Source organism: Abramis brama (genome assembly GCF_963993115.1).
Source record: "Abramis brama genome assembly, chromosome: 1".
Classification (NCBI taxonomy): Eukaryota; Metazoa; Chordata; class Actinopteri; order Cypriniformes; family Leuciscidae; genus Abramis; species Abramis brama.
The window spans coordinates 75,762,362-75,785,785 of NC_139963.1; the positions used below are offsets into that span (position 1 = coordinate 75,762,362).

Genomic DNA, 23,424 nt, shown 5'->3' on the forward strand with positions numbered 1-23,424 from the left:
CTACACTACTCTTCACTTTAGGTCCCACAGTGACACGAGTCCCCCACACACACACACACACACACACACACACACACACACACACACACACACACACTAACCCTACACTACTCTTCACTTTAGGTCCCACAGTGACACGAGTCTCACACACACACACACACACACACACACACACACTAACCCTACACTACTCTTCACTTTAGGTCCCACAGTGACACGAGTCTCACACACACACACACACACTAACCCTACACTACTCTTCACTTTAGGTCCCACAGTGACACGAGTCCCACATACACACACACACACACACACACACACACACACACTAATTCTACACTACTCTTCACTTTAGGTCCCACAGTGACACGAGTCTCACACACACACACACACACACACACTAACCCTACACTACTCTTCACTTTAGGTCCCACAGTGACACGAGTCCCCCCCCCCCCACACACACACACACACACACACACACACACACACACACACACACACACACACACACACACACACTAACCCTACACTACTCTTCACTTTAGGTCCCACAGTGACACGAGTCTCACACACACACACACACACACACACTAACCCTACACTACTCTTCACTTTAGGTCCCACAGCGACACGACTCCCCCCCCCCACACACACACACACACACACACACACACACACACACACACACACACTAACCCTACACTACTCTTCACTTTAGGTCCCACAGTGACACGAGTCTCACACACACACACACACACACACACTAACCCTACACTACTCTTCACTTTAGGTCCCACAGTGACACGAGTCCCCCCCCACACACACACACACACACACACACACACACACACACACACACACACACTAACCCTACACTACTCTTCACTTTAGGTCCCACAGTGACACGAGTCTCACACACACACACACACACACACACTAACCCTACACTACTCTTCACTTTAGGTCCCACAGTGACACGAGTCCCACATACACACACACACACAGACACACACACACACACTAACCCTACACTACTCTTCACTTTAGGTCCCACAGTGACACGAGTCCCACATACACACACACACACAGACACACACACACACACACACACACACACACTAACCCTACACTACTCTTCACTTTAGGTCCCACAGCGACACGAGTCTCACACACACACACACACACACACACACACACACACACACACTAACCCTACACTACTCTTCACTTTAGGTCCCACAGCGACACGAGTCTCACACACACACACACACACACACACTAACCCTACACTACTCTTCACTTTAGGTCCCACAGTGACACGAGTCTCACACACACACACACACACACACACTAACCCTACACTACTCTTCACTTTAGGTCCCACAGCGACACGACTCCCACACACACCCACACACACACACTAACCCTACACTACTATTCACTTTAGGTCCCACAGTGACACGAGTCCCACATACACACACACACACAGACACACACACACACACACACACACACACTAACCCTACACTACTCTTCACTTTAGGTCCCACAGTGACACGAGTCTCACACACACACACACACACACTAACCCTACACTACTCTTCACTTTAGGTCCCACAGTGACACGAGTCTCACACACACACACACACACACTAACCCTACACTACTCTTCACTTTAGGTCCCACAGTGACACGAGTCCCACATACACACACACATACACACACACTAACCCTACACTACTCTTCACTTTAGGACCCACAGTGACACGAGTCCCACATACACACACACACACAGACACACACACACACACACACACATACACACACACACACACACACTAACCCTACACTACTCTTCACTTTAGGTCCCACAGTGACACGAGTCCCACATACACACACACACACACACACTAACCCTACACTACTCTTCACTTTAGGTCCCACAGTGACACGAGTCTCACACACACAGACACACACACACACACACACACATACACACACACACACACACACTAACCCTACACTACTCTTCACTTTAGGTCCCACAGTGACACGAGTCCCACATACACACACACATACACACACACTAACCCTACACTACTCTTCACTTTAGGACCCACAGTGACACGAGTCCCACATACACACACACACACAGACACACACACACACACACACACACACACACACACACACACACACACACACACTAACCCTACACTACTCTTCACTTTAGGTCCCACAGTGACACGAGTCCCCCCCACACACACACACACACACACACACTAACCCTACACTACTCTTCACTTTAGGTCCCACAGTGACACGAGTCCCACATACACACACACACACAGACACACACACACACACACACACACACACACTAACCCTACACTACTCTTCACTTTAGGTCCCACAGCGACACGAGTCTCACACACACACACACACACTAACCCTACACTACTCTTCACTTTAGGTCCCACAGCGACACGAGTCTCACACACACACACACACACACACACTAACCCTACACTACTCTTCACTTTAGGTCCCACAGTGACACGAGTCTCACACACACACACACACACACACACTAACCCTACACTACTCTTCACTTTAGGTCCCACAGTGACACGAGTCTCACACACACACACACACACACACACACTAACCCTACACTACTCTTCACTTTAGGTCCCACAGCGACACGACTCCCACACACACCCACACACACACACTAACCCTACACTACTATTCACTTTAGGTCCCACAGTGACACGAGTCCCACATACACACACACACACAGACACACACACACACACACACACACACACACACTAACCCTACACTACTCTTCACTTTAGGTCCCACAGTGACACGAGTCCCACATACACACACACACACAGACACACACACACACACACACACACACACACACTAACCCTACACTACTCTTCACTTTAGGTCCCACAGTGACACGAGTCCCACATACACACACACACACACACACTAACCCTACACTACTCTTCACTTTAGGTCCCACAGTGACACGAGTCTCACACACACACACACACACACTAACCCTACACTACTCTTCACTTTAGGTCCCACAGTGACACGAGTCTCACACACACACACACATACACACACACACTAACCCTACACTACTCTTCACTTTAGGTCCCACAGTGACACGAGTCTCACACACACACACACATACACACACACACTAACCCTACACTACTCTTCACTTTAGGTCCCACAGTGACACGAGTCTCACACACACACACACACATACACACACACACTAACCCTACACTACTCTTCACTTTAGGTCCCACAGTGACACGAGTCCCACATACACACACACACACACACACACACACACACACACACACACACACACACTAACCCTACACTACTCTTCACTTTAGGTCCCACAGTGACACGAGTCCCACATACACACACACACACACACACACACACACACACACACACACACACACTAACCCTACACTACTCTTCACTTTAGGTCCCACAGTGACACGAGTCCCACATACACACATACACACACACATACACACACACTAACCCTACACTACTCTTCACTTTAGGACCCACAGTGACACGAGTCCCACATACACACACACACACAGACACACACACACACACACACACACACACACACACACACTAACCCTACACTACTCTTCACTTTAGGTCCCACAGTGACACGAGTCCCACATACACACACACACACACACACTAACCCTACACTACTCTTCACTTTAGGTCCCACAGTGACACGAGTCCCACATACACACACATACACACACACACACTAACCCTACACTACTCTTCACTTTAGGACCCACAGTGACACGAGTCCCACATACACACACACACACAGACACACACACACACACACACACACACACACACACACTAACCCTACACTACTCTTCACTTTAGGTCCCACAGTGACACGAGTCCCCCACACACACACACAGACACACACACACACACACACACACTAACCCTACACTACTCTTCACTTTAGGTCCCACAGTGACACGAGTCTCACACACACACACACACACACACACACACACACACCACACACACACACTAACCCTACACTACTCTTCACTTTAGGTCCCACAGTGACACGAGTCCCCCACACACCCACACACACACACACACACACACACACACACACACACACACACACACTAACCCTACACTACTCTTCACTTTAGGTCCCACAGTGACACGAGTCTCACACACACACACACACACACACACACACACACACACTAACCCTACACTCATGGGCGTCAGTTTGGTTTGAAATGTGCTGGGGACAGAGACGCATTCGGAAGTGCATTTTCAGAAGTGCTGGGTACAATGACGCATTCATTTTTTCTCTCTCTTTCGCGCAGGTTATGTTTTGAAAGACGATATCCTGTAGCTCAGGCACTTTTCAACAGGCCCACCCAAAACTTTAAAAATAATTCAATAATTATAAAAAATAATAATTCAATAATTATAAAAAAAAAATCGCCAATAAGCTCATAATTTGTGCTAAATAAGTGTTTAGTTTTAAAAACCATTTTAAAAAGCTGGTTATATTTTGATGTTTCTGCGCCAGTTCAGCAGACAGTGAGGTCCAGGTTTGTTCCGATCAGAGCAGTGAGTGGAGAGCGCATTTCTGAATATTCCGCTCCGCTCGTTCATTCCGCAGGGTCGCTCAACCCAGATGTCCTGCTGGTTCGAAATCGAAAATATGTGGAATAAGGGCTGCTTCCGACTAAAAGTTTTTTTCTAGTCGACTAGTAGGCTAGTTGTTATTTTAAGTCATTCGTGGATAAATCGCCCCTTTATATTAATTTAATTACTTAGCCTACAGGATAATGAGCGTTTACGTATAGCCGCACTCAAGCGCACGACCGCACGACCGCACGCATAAAGCTTGCCACAAAGAACCGGTAAAAGTAATGATTATGAATGCGTCTAAATGTGTCTAAATACGCTGTGAATGTGAATGTGCATTATACGCTGAGTTTCGGTTCATTTATGAGACGAACTCCAGTTCACTCGCCGGCGCCTCCAATGTCGTGATTCTGCTATATTTACTTATTAAATCCAGGCAATTGGTTCATGAAACATTGATTAAAATTAAGATATAATTAATACCAAACGAAATTCAATTTAAAGAAAGGCAGTTGTTCTGTTTGAGGTCTCTGTGCAAGTTTTAAAGCAGTCTTTTAGTGCCGCTTTCAGAGCGCTCACGTCCGTACCCGAGAACTGACACGTTGTTTTTTCCCTTATAAATGCGAACACGAAAAATAAAATAAAATGAATGAATATTATAATGTTTTTTTGTTGGGTCAGACAATTATTACCAAATTTCTCTCTCATATTGCTCCTCATAACCACTGAAAACGGTTAAAAAAAATCGAACAAAAAGTCAAATTAATATGGACGGAAGTTAAAAGTGGTGGGTACAAAATGACTCGTGACGAAATCTGGTGGGTACGCATCCCCCCCGTCCCCCCCGAAATCGACGCCTATGCCTACACTACTCTTCACTTTAGGTCCCACAGTGACACGAGTCCCCCACACACCCACACACACACATCGTGTCACTCAGGTTTAACTCATATACACACACACACACACACACACTGCTCAAGAGAAAGACTAGAGGAATATTTGGCATAAGAAACATGCATTCAAATCAACTCCCTAGCACTTAATTAATTTGAGTCCACTTAAAACTACTTTAAATACAGAGATTTCCACTGGATCAGCAGCTACACAGTCACCGCCTGTTAAATAAAACCACATGCAGCAAATCATCACTGTTTCTAGATCTTCTGCTGGACTGAAGCACAGGCTCTACTCTCCAGCACAATGGGGTCATACAACACTGTCACAGCAGCCAGAGGAAAACTGATGTTCAAGAGTCAAGGGTGAAGAGACCCACTAATACAAACACCGATCACCATAATGGTGACTCTATTATTTTCAATAAAACATCTAAACCTCTGTTCATTCTCAACAAGAACTTTTGGACATGTATGAAAGAAATGATGAGGGTAAAGGGTGTGATCTGGAACACAGCCTCTGAGTGTCGACTTTGAGCGCTGCTAATTCACAGTATATTCCTCTATTCTGACCAACTCAGTGTTTAAACCCTGCTAGAGTTGCTGTTGGTGAAACTGTACCACGGTAAAGTGTTGCTTTACATGTGTGAAATGAGTGAGAAGCGCATATACTGTTAACCACACTGGCTATATTATAAGCTATTCTTTGCATTACTCTTAGTTTCACTTCTTTATTTGAGCAGTTTCCAGCATGCCATTAAACTCTAGAAGTAAACTATTGAAATTATTAGTGATAAAATTGGTTTGTTACTGAAAAAGTTTCCACTATCCATGACTCCTGAATTATCAAACAGTTTTTAAAAGCATTGTAAAGTAATTATTAGCATCAGCTTGGTAAAATAAACCTGCATTTGCACATGAGCGTCTGTAAAGCAGATATTAAAGGGATACTTCACCTCTGGGAAGATGAATGTGTATTTAAAATAGGTCATTTAAGTAGAAGAAATGTGAAGAAATTTTTGAATTTGGAGCTTTCTAGACTGAGAAAAGCCAGAAAATGTATTTTTGGCTTATGTGGATGAAAGACAACAACTCCCAGAATGCACTTGCTTCGCTGCCTTAGGAGGCCACTCCTACCGGTAAGAGTGCGCAGTTGAAAACAACAAAGCTAGCCTACGTGATGAGTTTGCCAGGGATCTCTAGAGATCGCCCAAAATGTCCAGGATTCGGCTTTTGCGTTCTACAGTCGCCATTCATTATGTTTACTGTGGCGAGCAGGACGAGGCTGACGGCCGCGGGAGAACGGCGCGAGGCCGGTGGCGTCATTACTGAGACGCGCCGGGTCTCGCATCTCTCACGGAGGAGCGGGAATCTTCTTAGCAATGTTAAAACGCACATCAACCGATCACTTGTTTAGCGTTCACATAAACACTACATTCAGATTCACTGATCGGAATGAATTCAGTTAGATTGAAACAAAAGGGGTGCATGTAAACAATGAATGGCGACCGCAGAAAGCAAAAGCTGAATCACGGACAGTTTGATGAACGAGTCTTGAACGAGTCGTTTTCGACCAACTATCTACATTTCTCACACAGAACATCCTCCTGGACAACAACCAGTCTGGCTTCAGAAGCGCCACTAAACTGAGACGGCCCTGCTCTCGGTTATTGAAGCTCTGAGACTGGCAAGAGGAGCCTCCGAATCCTCAGTTCTCCTCTTGCTGGATCTGTCTGCTGCTTACAGTTAACCACCAAGAAGAGCATCTCAGGAACAGTGCTTCAAGTCTGACCTCTCAGTGGGTCCTTCAGGGTGTCGTGAGGTGTTTAAGACCCAATATCTAGCTCTCGGTTATTGAAGCGGCTTCTCAACTACAACTCGCTTCAGTGGACTTACAGATACATTACCAGCTCATGAAGGGGAATTAACATATTCCTAACAAACATCTCAGGAAAGGAGACTTATTAAACACAACTGCAGAGGTTTATTAAGACAATTATAGCAATCATTCAAGAAGACAAAAGATGCTAAAAACAGGAATGAACAGACAAGATCCAAGAATCCTCAAATCAGCTCCATCACACAGAACAGAGAGAGATTATACAGTCTGAGTCTGTCCATTACTGTATTAATATTATATTTAAAGCAGTTTACATATGAAGCGCAAGAGAATGACTTTCAACACTGTAGGCAAATATATCCATAAAATCCATATAAATGACAATAAATCTGGATTTTTATATGTAAAAAACAAACAAACATTTTTAACACATTTTAATCTAAACTTGATTATGTCACTATAAGTGCTCAGAGTTTTTTCTCTGTTTTCTGAGGAGAAGAAAATAAAACAATGAACAATCCTCTGTAAGTTTTTGCTATTGTAAATATTGCTGCAGATTGGCTCTAAACTCATCAGTATTTTATTCTAATATTGTCGGCATCTCTATTTCCTCTGGGTGCTTCGAGTCCTTCCTCCCTGCAAAATAAAAGCATTGACTGACCTCTCGTATGTGTTTTTATCATGATTGCAGATTGTTCCAGATCAGATGAGTGTGAATCATAAGATTGTGTGCGGCTCAAAACTCACCAGCTCTTCTTGCACAGATGATCTGAAGAAGAATCACAGTAGGAGCAGCAAACACTGCGATCCCAACAATACTCACAATCACTGCAGGAAACATGAGAGGAAGAAGAGAAACTGTACATGACTGAAGTCAAGGGTATTCAACTATCAACAGTTATTGATGAAGCATTTACAGACTGACTGATAGTTTAATGTTATAAAGCTGTCGTATAAATGAACGTGTCGTACCTCTGTATAATGATCCAGCAGTCACACTGACTCCAGTTTCTGATGCTGTATCAGCTGGATCTGTGGATCACGTCTGTTAGTTCAGTTCAACACATAATGCCACATATACACAACATCATCATCACATAATACTGGAGCTTCACATCACAGAAATGATGAATATGTGCACGAGTCTGTCATCTATTATCTTCTTACTTCACTCTCAAGCTGTCAGGAGGAGAATGGCAGTAGTTGAGAAGAGACTGTACTGTATTACTGTATAACTGTATAACTGTGTTACTGTATAATATATTCCTGGTTTATATGAGAGTGAAACACAGTTGAGCTTCTGCAAATAAACCTTCAGCTTGAATGAAGGACATAAGCCTTATAATTCCTAAAGCCGACCTCCTACATGGGTCATACTAGGCTTTAATACACTCGTCTGATTTATGCAATATATCATGTATGACCCATGTAGGAGGCCAATATTGGGGATTATAAGGATTGTTATGCAGTTTATGACTTTGAACACTAATATTTTACAACTTCAAAACGTATGAAGCCATCAGAAAGAGTAGAGCCAATCTGTGGAAGTTTTCACAAATCTGTCAGAAAAGAGTGTTTTCTCACCTGAATACTTGACAGTGAATCTGACTGAGGTCTCGAGTTGATTTCCCAGAGTAAGCTGACATCTCCACTCTCTGTTGTCATCTTCATTCAGGAGTGTTGTAGTCAGAGTGAGGATGATACAGCGATCTTGATCTGATGATGATAATATCTGATATCTGGAGTCTGTCTTCAGATCAACACCAGCCTGATTCACCCACAACAGCTCAAGTCCCCAATAACTGACCCAATAATCACAGGAGGATACATATGAATACAACTGACAGGAGAGAGTCACAGAGCGGCCTGGACTGATCTCAGTCTGTGAGGATGAAGATGATGAAGATGATGATGATGATGAAGATGGAGACACTGAAACTGAACTCAAGACACAAATCACAGACTCTTCAATCATCATCTGAGTTTAAAGGGAGAATCTGCCCTTTTTAAATTGACCACATAATCATAAACTTACCATGAAGAACATTCAGATCAACAAAAACAACAGGTCTTTGTTGTTCTCCATTCACATATTTTATGCAGCTGTAAGATCCATAATCTTCTACTGTGACGTTCTTGATGTTCAGAGAGCAGTCAGACTCCAGACTCAGTCTCTCATGTCTCTCTGTGTCTTTATTCTTTATCCCTCCAGTAATCAGTTCAACTAACCCTGAATCTCTGTTATTGTAGACCCATGTAGTTGATTTGCAGTCAGAAAGAGTTTTATTACAGGACAGAGAGACATTTTCACCAGAACTGATGAACACATGATCCACTCCACTGGTTCCTGAAACACAGTATATCTCAGTGATCATTATGATATATATTAATTAGGGCTGTCAATCGATTAAATTTTTTAATCGCGATTAATCGCATATTGTCATGAGTTAACTCGCGATTAATCGCATTTAATCGCACATTTTTTTAAATTGTTCTAAATGTACCTTAAATTAATACTTTTCAAGTTTGTAATACTCTAATCAACGTGGGCATGGATAAATATAGATGCTTTATGCAAATGTATGTTTATTATTGAAACCATAGTCAACATAGAGCATGAAGACGAGACATGTTTCAAAGGTCACAGATGTTTTTCAAAGAACTTGTTCATGTCTATTAGACACATGTAGAAAGAAAAAAAAATGCCAGGTTACCATTACTTCTCTTTCTTTGCACTGAGCAATTTACTAACACAAACATGTTTAGATTTTTGCATGACAGGGCAGCTCTTCTGAAAATACTAAATGTACATATATTATTTATTAGCCTATTACATTGTAGTTTGTCTCTCTCTGTGCCCATTTTGATGAAGCTAAATTCTCAATAAAACTGTTTTCATTGGTATATTTTACTGTTTCTGTTGTCAAACAACGGAATGAATTTGAAATGTTGACTGAAACGCGACCCATTAAGACATAACCAGCTCTCCCTTCCAAGAAGTTAATCTGCACAAAAATTCTGATAATCGAGCCGTCGTCTGGTGAAATCAAATTCACATAAGATAAAGACAATATCTGTGCTATGATTTCGGCTATACTTGTAAAAATAGAGAAGCAACATAATATCTGTGCTTAACTGAGTTAAAGCGCTAATCCTCCGCGCGAGACGCAGAGAGAGAGAGAGAGAGAGAGAGAGAGCGAGAGGCGCGCGCGCACATGCTGGGAGAGCACCGGCGATACCGGTAGATTCTCAGAAACTAAATAAGGTTTGGGCGCTTTGTTGAAGGGAAAAAAATCGCAAAGTCTGCAAAGGGGTCTGCAAAGTCGCTAAGTTAGCAACACTGTGTATCTCCATTTCTCCAACTAGGGGTTGGGCCACGGGTCAAACAGAAAATACGCGCCGCGTTAATCGTGCGTTAAAAAAATTAGTGCCGTTAATATGATTTTGCGTTAACGCGTTATTAACGCGCTAACTTTGACAGCCCTAATATTAATAAATGAAACATAAAACACACCAGCATAAAAAGCAGAAGATTTAAATCATAGTATTTTTCCTGACTTAAAGCAAACAACACACTCTCCAGAATAAACTATTAGTCTTTATCAGAGAGCTGTTCAAATCACTGACACACTCTTAATATGAAGATAATTCTTCATCATCAGATGTTTGAGTGACACTATGTCCAGTATCAGGAATAATACAGTATGATCTGTGTGTATCAATACACAACTCTGAGATCACAACGTGAATGTGTGCAAGAATAAACTGAGCATGTTCAAATGAACTCTTTCCAGACTAATTCCACTAAATGTCTTTAGAGAAAATACAGATTTCTTTACCTGTGAGAAGTGAAGAGAGAATGATCAGTCCCAGCAGACACAGATCACACTTATCAGCCATTTTCTGTTTCTGTCAGTCTTGCTCTGCATTATATATAGTTACAGCTCCTCCTTTAAACATCATCAGCTCCTCCTGTGGTTATTAACTTCCTCTCATCTGACCAACCAACCATCACTGGTGAAATAAACATAAAGCCTAATGTTGCAGTGCATGATGGGAACCAGGGCCGGATTTAGCCAGCCCCCCTAGGGGGTGCAGGTAGAATATCAGGGGGGGCAAGTCATTTTTGGGGTGTCAAATCCCCCAAACCCCTAAAATGCATAGAAATCTATACTAACTATACTATGGGAACAGAGCCATGTTCCCACTGTTACCTACAGCACTTGTGAATTAGCAAGCGGTACACATGTGGATGTCTGGGCTGCAGGAGCCGACCGGGCAGCGGAGAACATTAATGTTCCGTCTGATGAAAAATTTACAGAGAACTCCAGCGTTATACCATATGAGGGAAAAAAAACAAAGAGATTTAAACATTAAAATAAAATAAGCCTTCACACACAGAATATAACCTAAACCTAGCAGTCAAAAATCCCCCCACACACACACACCTGATTCTGGTCTGATTCTAAACAAAATAATTAACATCTGGCTTGACACTGCTAATAGCTTAGCATTTCATTTAGTTTATGTTGTCTTTGAAAGCTGCTCTAATTTGCACCAAGGATTTAAACAAAAATGTATCTATATTCTGTTTGATTTTTTGTTTTAAAAAAACAATTATTCTGATAATTTGTTGTTAGTTCCTAGCTAATTCATTTCATATTGACAATATTATCTTTTGAAACTTCAAAACCTTCACTTTTTGTTTAGTTTGTAATATGTGTAACTTTTTTTTTAGTTATCTGAGGCAATAAATGAAGGGAAATGAAATTACAAGTGACGACCACACTTTGTCGCTCCTTCTCAACAATCTGTCAGCACTCAGAATAAAGCTTTGAAAGTTGTCATGTTCCTTCAGTACGTCTGTCATGTTTAATCTATGACAGGAAAGAAATATTTCAATCCAAACAAGCTGCTGATGATTTCACATCTCACTTATGAGCAACGGAACATTTAAATTTGACAAATATAGTGATTTGATTTATATTGTGATATATATCGATATGGCCAGAAATGAAAAAATATATTGTGAAATGAAAAAATCCTATATCACCCAGCTCTAATCTATCAGCTCCTTTGATCCATTTGATTTGTCTTATAGGTTTTATGTTGGATGCCCTTCCTGACAATACCCTCTGCATTTACCCGGGCTTGGGACCGGCACAAATAGGACACTGGCTTGTGCCCTGTTGAGGCTGCATTTATCTTTTTAAAATTTTTTTTTTTTTTTTTTTTTTTTTTTATCTGTCTGTCTGTCTTGTCTGTCTATCTGTTTTTTTATTTCAATCTTTTTTATTTCTTTTTGGGGTTTTTTTTGTTTGCATTTCTTTAGCTCTGTACACAGCATGGCTTATATCAGTCATTATAGCATCAGTCGTCTGCTTTTCTGTGCAAAAGTCCTAACAAATGCGTCCAGAGCTATGGGTTGTGACGGTGCTTCAGTGTTTAAGCCTATGTTGTATTCATCCGCAACAGCCACGGATGGGCTGGGAACGACGGGGGCTGCGGTGCTTGTGCAACTAGAACTAGGTGTACTGGTACTGGACTGGGCACAGGGGTTAGAAATTGTAGCGAGACGAGGAGCAGTATCACCCGACGAGCCGGGTGATTCGGTCTCTGCTGCAGCTAATGCCCTAGCAGCCTCGTTGCTGCTGCCAGTGCTAGCTTTAGCAACCAGAAATCGGCGCATACTCGACTCGTCACTCGGTGCAAATTACAAGAGAAAGTGATAGAGAGATATGGAGGGAATGAGAACACGCTTACAGAAAGAGTAACCAAATAATTTCAGTGACTGACGGCGAAGGAAACTCAAAACAAGGGCTGAGCTCAGCTGACGACAGTGTGTCTGCGTGCTCCGCTCTGCAGTGACTGACTGAGACATGAAGCTCAGCAGGTTCACCACAAGCCGGTGAAGCGACTGGCCACGCCCTCCCTATGCATCTACCAATCAGTAGCTACTTTGAATGAGGGACAGAGAGCAGAGAGCGCTCACTCTGACCATTTTTCTTGAAATAATTTTTAAATTTGGGATCTTTGCATGCCATCACGTTTGGGGGGGGCAGTCACGGCATTTGGGGGGGGCATTGCCCCTCCTTGCCTATGCCTATATCCGGCCCCGATGGGAACCACCAATCAAAGCTCATCAATGTCTCCCAAAATAATCATTATTGCTAATATAGCGTATAACTGTTGAGCTGAGTGAACCTGAAGGTAGTGATGGTGAGATGAAGCTTCATGAAGCTTTAAAGCCTTCCAGCCTGATGTGTGTAAAAGTGGTTGATTTCTCCAGGTTTGGAATGCACACAGCGACACCTGCTGGTCAATGCTAATATCATGCAGAACAAATCCTCAATATTTGTTAGATGGGTTGTGATACATTAACATACACACGCATATACACATGTATAAATAAATAAATAATTGAGTTCTTGGAAGTTTTGTTGTTTCATAATCTTGTAAGTGGGCAGTGCTTTTGTTGAACAGAGGGGAATGATGGAGTTATTTAGACTGGATAAAAGAGGGTGAAAGTGATTAATATGGACTGGACAGTGTAATGGCCGCCCAACAATACAATTTAAACAAACAAAAAAACTTTCTGAGACAAATTAAAGCCCGGCCGCCCATGTGATAAGGCGGAGTCCTAACCGCTAGACTACAGTGATGCTTCGAGTTACAGCCGCCCTCAGTCTTATGCTGATTCTCAGTCACAAAGCCTCCAGAAACATATATATCTATTCAAACAATCAATCAGTAATATTCGGGCGCCAGACAAGTATATTCCTGCCAAAGAAATATATTTATCATCCCGGATAGCTAAATAAAAGCCACCCGTTACACATTACAAAGAGAGAATAAAGGAAAACAAAACCACATAAGAAATTGATACGCAATTTTCTCTTTTAATGATGTCTAGGTTTTGAATCACTAAGAAACACAGGTAACACTTTATAATAACTGCACGCTATTAATCATTAGCTGAGCATTAGTAAACAGTTAATTCATCATTTATAAAGCATTAATAGACATTAATAAGCAGTTTATAAATACAGCTATAAATGCTTTGTTCTTGATTTTATAAGCATATCTATAGTGTCTAATAACTGTATTTTCATACTTTATTACTGATCAATTAATCATTTCTAAATGAAGTATAGCATTATTTACACACCAGTTGTTTAGTAGTTGTCAGTGGTTCATCAGATCTAAAGTGTAAGTAAATGATAAATGTAGCACACGGCGGGTAGCACTCGTCTCAGTTACTAGGTCACTATAAAAGCAAAACTATGGACCAGAATCAGAAGATTTGGATCGACTCACTGAAGCAAACATTAGCAAAGACGATCGTAAGAAAAGAATAAAACCAATTAACCACACTGGAATACAGCTAATTAGTGTGTTTTTCTATTTGTTTGTTCTTTTGCATGAATTGTATCTTTTAAAATTGAAAGAATGAAAGAAAAACTCAATAAAAACAAACAGATAATAATAAATGATAGTAACACAGTAACAATAACACAGAGTCAAAATTTTCCAATATCAATTTCTGAAATTCAACCTCAGTTTCTCAATTTCAAGCTCAATGTCTTGTTTTCAAATTCCAAAAAATTACTGAGTAGGAAGGTTGTTCAAAAATGAACTTGAAATGAAAATGAAACTTAATTTTGTCTATTTTTGTTTAATAATATGCAAAAATTTGTTGATGCCACAAAGCAGGATGTTATAGTTTCCTGTAAACATTGCTTCAAATCTAACATTGTAAATCATTCTTGTTAGCTGTTATTCTTTTGTCTGTTTAGTGTTTTTATGAAATGCCTAATTATCAATTTTCTTCACTTTTAACTTTAGATCCTTAATCTAGTTTCATCCTTCATTCTGCACCTTTAATTTTAATAAAAATGTATATGTAATGTCAAGTTTTATATCCCGTTTTAAAACATTAAGTAATTTGTAAATGAAGTAATAGTGAATAAAAAAGTTGAGTAAAACAGTTAGTGGCATTAATCTGGTGTCTCAGTGAATTATTAAAATACACAGTCCACAAACATCACGTGGTGTCAGAGGAAAACCATGGAGCAGTTGAAGCCTCCTAACTCCATATGTTCACCAGAGCACAGGGACCGAACCAAACCATTGATGCACACGTCACTCACTTGAAGAATAAGGCGAAAGACTGTGAATGTGGACGATTAACTGATGACTTGAGTAAAGGTCGCATTGTCTGTGGTGTTAACAATGACACCGTGAGAGCTAGGCTTCTCAGGGAAACGGGTTTGACCCTAGCAAAGGCAGTGGATATCTGTCGTGCCAATGAAATAACACAAAGACATATTATGAAAGTGCTGCATGAAGAAGCAGAAGAGGCGGTGAACAAAATCACCAAAACAAAGTCCACTGTCAGACAGGCGAACTTCAAGCACACAGGGAAAGAGAAGGAAGAGTGCACGAGGTGTGGTGACGTACATGAGCCAAGGAAGTGTCCGGCTTATGGCAAAATGTGTAATGAGCGCTCGCAGAGGAACCGTGTTAGCCGCATGTGCAAAACACCACAACAAAAAGGCAAACCTAGAAGATTGTAGAAAAAAGTCCATGAGATTGAACAACGAGAAGATGCTGAATTGTTTATACGTACCATCGAAATTGAAGGAAGTGAGCAAACAGCTAGCAAATGGCTGACACAAATGAATACAGTCTCTCCCATGGAAAGTGAAAACAAGAAATGGACTCAAGAATTCAGAATAAACAACTGCATACTTACCTTTAAGCTAGACACAGGAGCAGAGAGGAACGTGTTGTCCTTTAAAGACTTGGAGAAAACCTCTAACAAGAAAACACCTCTGAAGAAGTCAAACTGCACGCTAGTTACATGTTCTGGCCACACGATGGAGACAAAGGGTAAAGTAAGGATTAAATGTGGTCACAAAGACGATGAGAATTAATTTTGTCTTCAGGGAAATCCTGGAAAACTTGAAAAACGCAATGTGTGCAGTTCTGTCCTACCCAATCAGAAAAATCCTTTTCTCACAACTCCTTTTCCTCTGTTTCCAGGTAGGAAACGATGGGATGGCTCGCCAGTCCAAACCCGGGATAAGAGTCCACAGCCAGGACAGGATTCAGGATCACAGCAGCATTTTTTCAGACTCTCACAAAAGAGAAAAATAAAACACAGACTCTAGTGTGTTAATCAAGCACATGGTGACTAGCATGTATGTGTTGCCTATATCCAAATAATTGAAACATACATTTTGGTCTTTAGAAACTGTTTATTTGAACGAGTTACTGATGATTGTTTTGGCTTTGTTTTTGCAAGGCCAGGATTTTTTTTTCTTGTGTACAGAGCTAGCAAAGCTAGCAGCGCATGGCACACACTTCACAACAGAAAAAATATAATCTTTCAAACATTTAAACATAACTATATGCACTCACAGATTATATTAGAAAACACTTAAAGCATTTTCAAACATTTTTTATATCACTCATCACTTTTTCAAATGTATTTTTCACATTAAGAGTCCAAAAACTGTATCCACATTACCTAAATACATCTCTTATGAAGAAACTGGTACTCACCAAGGAGAAATATAAATCAAAGACAAAAAAGTATTTTCTCAAAGAAACAGATTTAGTTCAGATCCTATCACGTCAGTGTCTTTTCTTCTCGTCGCGTTCAGATTCACATCGCACTCTTCTCAAAGCGTGGGCTTTTTAAAGAATTAATACCTCATAAATCTACTTCTCAACTTGTTAATAATCTATTGCTGGATTATTAAACAGTTTGTTCTCCCTCAAATCACTCAATCGCATCTGCTCTCACTCTCGTGTCGTTCGCAATCTCTCTACATTTCTGCTTGTGCGCGATCTTCTGGAACTCTCCAACAGGGGGCGGGGCTAACCTTTCACCCCACCAATCATATATACCCATTATAATTCACCAATGGAACGATATTTACAAAGTTCACAAAATATTAAACTAAAAATACTCGCATATTACACATACACACCTTTATAAACGATTTACTCATACTGGGCTTTAGCTCAAATATTGCTCTTCTCTTTCCACAAAGACATTTAATAAACAACATATTGACTAACTAACTAACTAACTAATTTGACATTGATTAAAACACACACACACACACACACACACACACACACACAAAAAAAACATGGATCCATTATACACAGCATGTGCTCAGTAACACAAGAGACCAATAGAGCGAGTGGACCAATAGAGTGAGAACAACAATTTTATTGTTAATATATATTTATACATTATATTATTATACAAAATTCAAAAATCTGCTTATTTCTTTAATTAACGAAAGATTGATCTTCATCTTTATAACAGAAGATATAATACAATACCACAATCTTCACGTGTAACAGATTGTCACCTTAAAACCAGTCATTTGCGTGGTGGAACAAGCAATGCTAAATAGAAATATATAGTTAGCATCTTAATTTAATCTTTGTTTTATTATTTTATTAGTTCATTAACTAATTGTTAAGTCAACAAATTTAATGTAAAGAGCTAGATACTTATTACTAATTAAATAATGTCAACTATAGTAAATGTACTGATTAGAGATGACATAGACCAATACACCTGTCTTTAATTTTCAAGAGATCCTGAAGACGTTAATTGGTTGCTTCAGGTGTGTTTGATTAGGGTTGGAGATGAACTGTGCAGGACAGTCGATCGGCAGGAACAGGATTGGGCACCCCTGCCATAGACTAAAGATTTTTCTAGTCGACTAATGGCACTTTTATATTAATTTCTGCTTAAACACTGGGTGCATGGAGGAATATAGCCTATTCTGCGCTCAAGCGCATGCAGAAATCTTGCCGCAAAAGCAGGCTAATGATAATAAAAATGTCTTTAAAAATAACGAGGCATTTTAATTGTTTATTAATGAACTAGTGTTTTCTAAATCAGTGTCGGCTGCAAACATATCTCCATACATCTCCGCTGTACAGTGGATGCGCCTTTAGAAAGAAATGCATCTTTCATACAGATTACATAATCAGATGATATTTGTTTTTGATTCGATTTTTTTCGTTTAAAATTGGATGTATCAAGCTTTAAGAAAATTTTTCCCCGTTTAAACAAACAAAATGGTAGCGGTCTGATAAGTACGATCTAAACCAGCTTAATGCCTGTCCCTGAACACCAGTATTATTTTGTAGTCGATCTAAGAGTATTGTATGATCTATAGTATCGAACGCAGCACTTAGATCAAGTAAAACTAGTATTGAGATACAGCCTTGGTCAGAAGCTAAGAGTAAATCATTTGTGATTTTAACGAGCGCAGTTTCAGTGCTATGATGCGGCCTGAATCCAGACTGAAACTTTTCATAGGTGTCATTTTCTTGCAAGAAAGAGCCCAGTTGAGCAGACACAACTTTTTCTAGTATTTTAGACATAAAAGGTAGTTCCCTTTCAAGGGAACTCGCGTTGCGTCGAGTTTGACGCTATGGGAACGCTTTGCGTGATGACGTCTTGAAGCACATGTAAAATCAGTCCAATGGTGTAGCGGGACGTCAGAGGCGGGTGACGTCACGTACCAGGAAGCTATAAAAGCCGGCCTGAAGCAGGAAACGAAAGCTTTCTGAGTCTTCAGTTGCGCTCTGTGTGAAATCTGTCTGTATATTTGGTGTTGTCTGTCTATATCATATATATATATATTCAGTATGGCGAGCGAGCAGCAGTTTAGAGTGTGTGTCCATCCCTGCCCGCGTTATTTAACGGGAGGTGACACACACACTCTTTGTGTTGTTTGTTTGGGAGAGGAGCACGCCGAGTCAACACTCGAGGGTGGTGACTGTGTGCATTGCTGTGCGCTTCCATTGCGTACGCTCCGATCCCGCTTGGCTCGGTTCAATCCCGACTACGCTCCCCAGGGCTCGGGTCCCGCCGCTGCCGAGGCACGGCGTCGATCTCAGACCTGGGGTTCACAGATGGATTTATCAGTGGATGTTGAGACGGGCTCTGCCTTATCTCAGCATCCGTCTGATAGATCCAGTGCCTCTTATCAGGGTGTGGAAGCACGCGCTGCGGTTCCTTCCCCCCCGATAGAGGTACCAGTACTGCAACTATCCAGCTCTGAGGAGTTGGATGTTGTGAGTATTGTAGCTGAGTCTGAGGATTCGCCACCTCAGTCTCATGCGTTTGAGGAACTGCTCGATGTCATTACTAGAGCTGTTGACAGACTGTCTATTGAGTGGCCAGTAGATAGGCAGGACGTTCGTTCGAAAAGTGAGCTCGACGAACGCTTCCTGCCATCTCGTGCGCAGCCCCAGCGCAGGAGCCTGCCGTTTTTCCCCGATCTCCACACCGAGGTGTCGAGATCGTGGGCGAAACCAGTGTCATATTGAGTGTATACTGCACAAACATCACACTATTCATCCATTCACAATTATAAAGAGCATGGTTATGGGGAGATGCCGAAGGTGGAAGAGACGCTCGCGAGCTATCTCTCTCCAGCAACGGCATCTTCTCTGAAGGCTCCTGCACTTCCATAAAGCTTATGCCGCCGCCGGTTAAGCTGCAGCGTGTTTACATACAATGTCCATAATGCAGGCTTACCAGGCTGAGTTATTGGGTTTTTAGGAGGGCGGGGGTATTAGTGCTGATACGGTATCTGAACTGCGCATAAAGGACAAAGAAAAACATGTTCTTTTAGATGCACCAGTATCCACGCAAGGGTTATTTGGAGACGCAGTTAATAGTGCTGTAGCGAAGTCACAAGAAGCTTCAAAACAGGCAGCTGCACTTCAGAAACTTCTCCCCCGCCGTTCTTTCTATGAGGCTGCTGAGCGGGAGCAGCCTCACTCCTCTAAAAAGAGCGCTGAGCACCGCGCCACTCAGATACAGAGCGTTTCCTCCCGTGCTCCCCCACAAAAATCTCGGGGACACGGAGGGCGCTCTCAAACCCAGCAGTCCTCGAGGGGTAAAACGGATCTGCGGACCGTTATTACCGCCAAGAAGGCTGCTGGGGAAAAAGTCCTGATGTCTGAGGGCTCAGGACAAATGAGGGTAGTCCCCCCGAAGCAGAGCGGTTAACACCTCTTTTCACGGTGCCCGTCTCTCTTCGGTGCCCTCAGGGGACCGTTCTGCCAACCCTGCCGCCTCCGGCGTTACAGGGCGCAGTGGTCTCCGGCGAGCACATATCTCAAGGTCCACCCGGAAACGTAGTGGCCTCGGGATGCCCGCCCCCTCTGAGGAGGGTGCTAGAGCAGTCTGTTTGGTCGTTCCCTGCCGGTGCGCCGTTACAGGGCGACGAACCGACTGCTCAACAGCAGGAGAATAATACGGTGCCCGTCTCTCTTCGGTGCCCTCAGGGGACCGTTCTGCCAACCCTGCCGCCTCCGGCGTTACAGGGCGCAGCGGTCTCCGGCGAGCACATATCTCAAGGTCCACCCGGAAACGTAGTGGCCTCGGGATGCCCGCCCCCTCTGAGGAGGGTGCTAGAGCAGTCTGTTTGGTCGTTCCCTGCCGGTGCGCCGTTACAGGGCGACGAACCGACTGCTCAACAGCAGGAGAAAAATACGGTGCCGTCTCTCTTCGGTGCCCTCAGGGGACCGTTCTGCCAACCCTGCCGCCTCCGGCGTTACAGGGCGCAGCGGTCTCCGGCGAGCACATATCTCAAGGTCCACCCGGAAACGTAGTGGCCTCGGGATGCCCGCCCCCTCTGAGGAGGGTGCTAGAGCAGTCTGTTTGGTCGTTCCCTGCCGGTGCGCCGTTACAGGGCGACGAACCGACTACTCAACAGCAACAAAATCCAGAAACCAGTCTCGAGAGACTGGTACCTCTAGTAGAATCTTTGACAGCGTGGAAGCTACTGTCAAATGTTTCTCGTTGGGTCCTGCAGACCGTGGAAAAAGGGTATTAGATACAATTCTAGTAACGCCCACCGCGGTTTATGGGGGTCCTGCCCACAGTGGTGGGCCCCGAGCAGGTTCTGGTTATGGAACAGGAAGTAAACACTCTGTTAGAGAAAGGGGCCATAGAATATGTACCTCCCTCCAACAGGGAAACCGGGTTTTACAGCCGGTACTTCATAGTTCCAAAGTAGGACGGGGGATTGCGTCCCATTTTAGGTCTTCGAGTTGTCATGCAGCTCAAGTTCAAAATGTTAACATTGAGACAGTCGTGCCACAGATTAGTCCGAGGACTGGTTTGTCACGATAGACCTCAAGGACGCATATTTCCATCCGTCCGTGACATTGGAAGTTCCTGAGGTTTGCTTTCGGGGGCAAAGCATACCAATATCGAGTTCTTCCATTCGGCCTGGCTTTATCACCCCGCACTTTCACCAAATGCGTGGATGCAGCTCTGGCGCCTCTGCGCCTCCGGGGTATTCGCATCACGAACTACATCGACGATTGGTTGGTTTTAGCTCAGTCGCATTAGATGGCGGTTCAACATCGAGATGTTGTTCTCGCCCATATGAAAGAGTTGGGGTTACGGCTGAACGCCAAGAAGAGTGTGCTTTCTCCACTCCAGAGGACCACTTTTTTAGGCGTGGTTTGGGATTCAGTGTCGATGCAGGCGCGCCTGTCATCGCCACGCTTCGATCCTGGCAGCCGTGAGAAGTGTAAAGCTAGGCCAGCTACTCACTGTCAAACAGTTCCAGAGACTGTTGGGTCTCATGGCAGCAGCTTCCAACGGGATACCTTTTGGACTGCTGCACATGAGGCCCCTGCAGTGGTGGCTCAGGACCAGAGGGTTTTTCCCCGAGGGGCAACCCATTTTCGCACAATCAAGGTCACGCGGTGATGCCTACGTGCCTTGGTTATGTGGAAGAAACCTTGGTTCCTGTCCCAGGGCCCAGTGCGGGGAGCTCCTTGTCGTCGCAAACTGCTAACGACGGATGCTTCCCTCACGGGTTGGGGAGCGATCCTGAGGGTCGCTCATCTCAAGGTCTGTGGGAAGACCATCATCGTTCCTGGCTATCAATCGCCTAGAGATGTTAGCTGTCTTCCGGGCTCTGAGGAGCTTTATCACAGGTCTCAGGGGACACCATGTGTAGTACATACGGACAACACGTCGGTAGTCGCCTATATCAAGGGGGTTTGCGCTGGCACGCCATATCCTCTTGTGGTCCCGGGGGAAGTTGCTGTCACTCAGGCAGCCTACATCCCCGGGGTCCAGAATTTAGGAGCAGACACTCTGTCGAGACAGGGGCCGAGGCCCGGGGAATGGTGGCTCCACCCCCGAGGTGGTGGAGCTGATATGGAATTTATAAGTGGGTCTGTTTGCGTCTCGAGAGACGTCTCACTGTCCACTTTGGTTCTCCCTCACGCATCCAGCTCCTTTGGACTGGATGCTATGGTGCAGACGTGGCCGAGGCTACGTCTGTACGCTTTTCCCCTAGTTGCTCTGCTCCCGGGAGTTCTGGAGAGAGTTCGCAGGGACCGGGTTTGCCTGCTTCTTATAGCCCCGCGCTGGCCGGGCAGAGTATGGTTTCCCGATTTTGTGTCACTCCTCGACGGGCCTCCTCTGGAGCTACCCGTCAGGAGGGACCTTCTGTCCCAGGCGGAGGGCTCGATATTTCACCCCCGCCCAGAACTGTGGAACCTGTGGGCTTGGCCTCTGAGGGGGCCCAGCTCATAGAGTCAGGTCTCTCAACTGAGGTTGTTGAGACCATTCTACAGTCCAGAGCTCCCTCCACGAGGAAACTTTATGCCCTGAACTGGAGAGTATTCACCTCTTTGTGTAGTGACCGTCGGTTGGATCCAGTCAACTGCCCAATTGGTACAGTTCTGGAGTTCCTGCAGGACCGGTTCACTGCAGGTCTGACCCCGTCCACCTTAAAGGTTTATGTGGCGGCCATAGGTGCTTACCACATTCCTTTGGGTGGAATGTCTGTGGGGAAAGACCCCTTTGGTATCTCGTTTCCCTCGTGGCACTTGGAGGTCCTCCTCCCTTTCGAAATCGGACCAGGAGGCTAATAATTTGCTTTGCCCTGTTCGGGT

The 23,424-nt window shown here is 43.5% G+C and overlaps 1 protein-coding gene across 1 annotated transcript in view; it reads left to right on the forward strand.

The window, feature by feature from the left end:
* Nucleotides 1–5,979, forward strand: part of LOC311082374 (uncharacterized protein) — a gene marked incomplete at both ends in the record, with an annotated part of 9,742 nt that extends 3,763 nt beyond the window's left edge. The window contains 8 exons of the mRNA XM_084113127.1: nucleotides 1,775–1,868; nucleotides 1,950–2,014; nucleotides 2,135–2,203; nucleotides 2,883–2,936; nucleotides 3,353–3,442; nucleotides 3,615–3,622; nucleotides 4,156–4,267; nucleotides 5,875–5,979. Of these exons, the coding sequence (XP_083969253.1) occupies nucleotides 1,775–1,868; nucleotides 1,950–2,014; nucleotides 2,135–2,203; nucleotides 2,883–2,936; nucleotides 3,353–3,442; nucleotides 3,615–3,622; nucleotides 4,156–4,267; nucleotides 5,875–5,979 (597 nt within the window). The remainder of the gene's footprint in view (nucleotides 1–1,774; nucleotides 1,869–1,949; nucleotides 2,015–2,134; nucleotides 2,204–2,882; nucleotides 2,937–3,352; nucleotides 3,443–3,614; nucleotides 3,623–4,155; nucleotides 4,268–5,874) is intronic.
* Nucleotides 5,980–23,424: the final 17,445 nt, after the last annotated feature.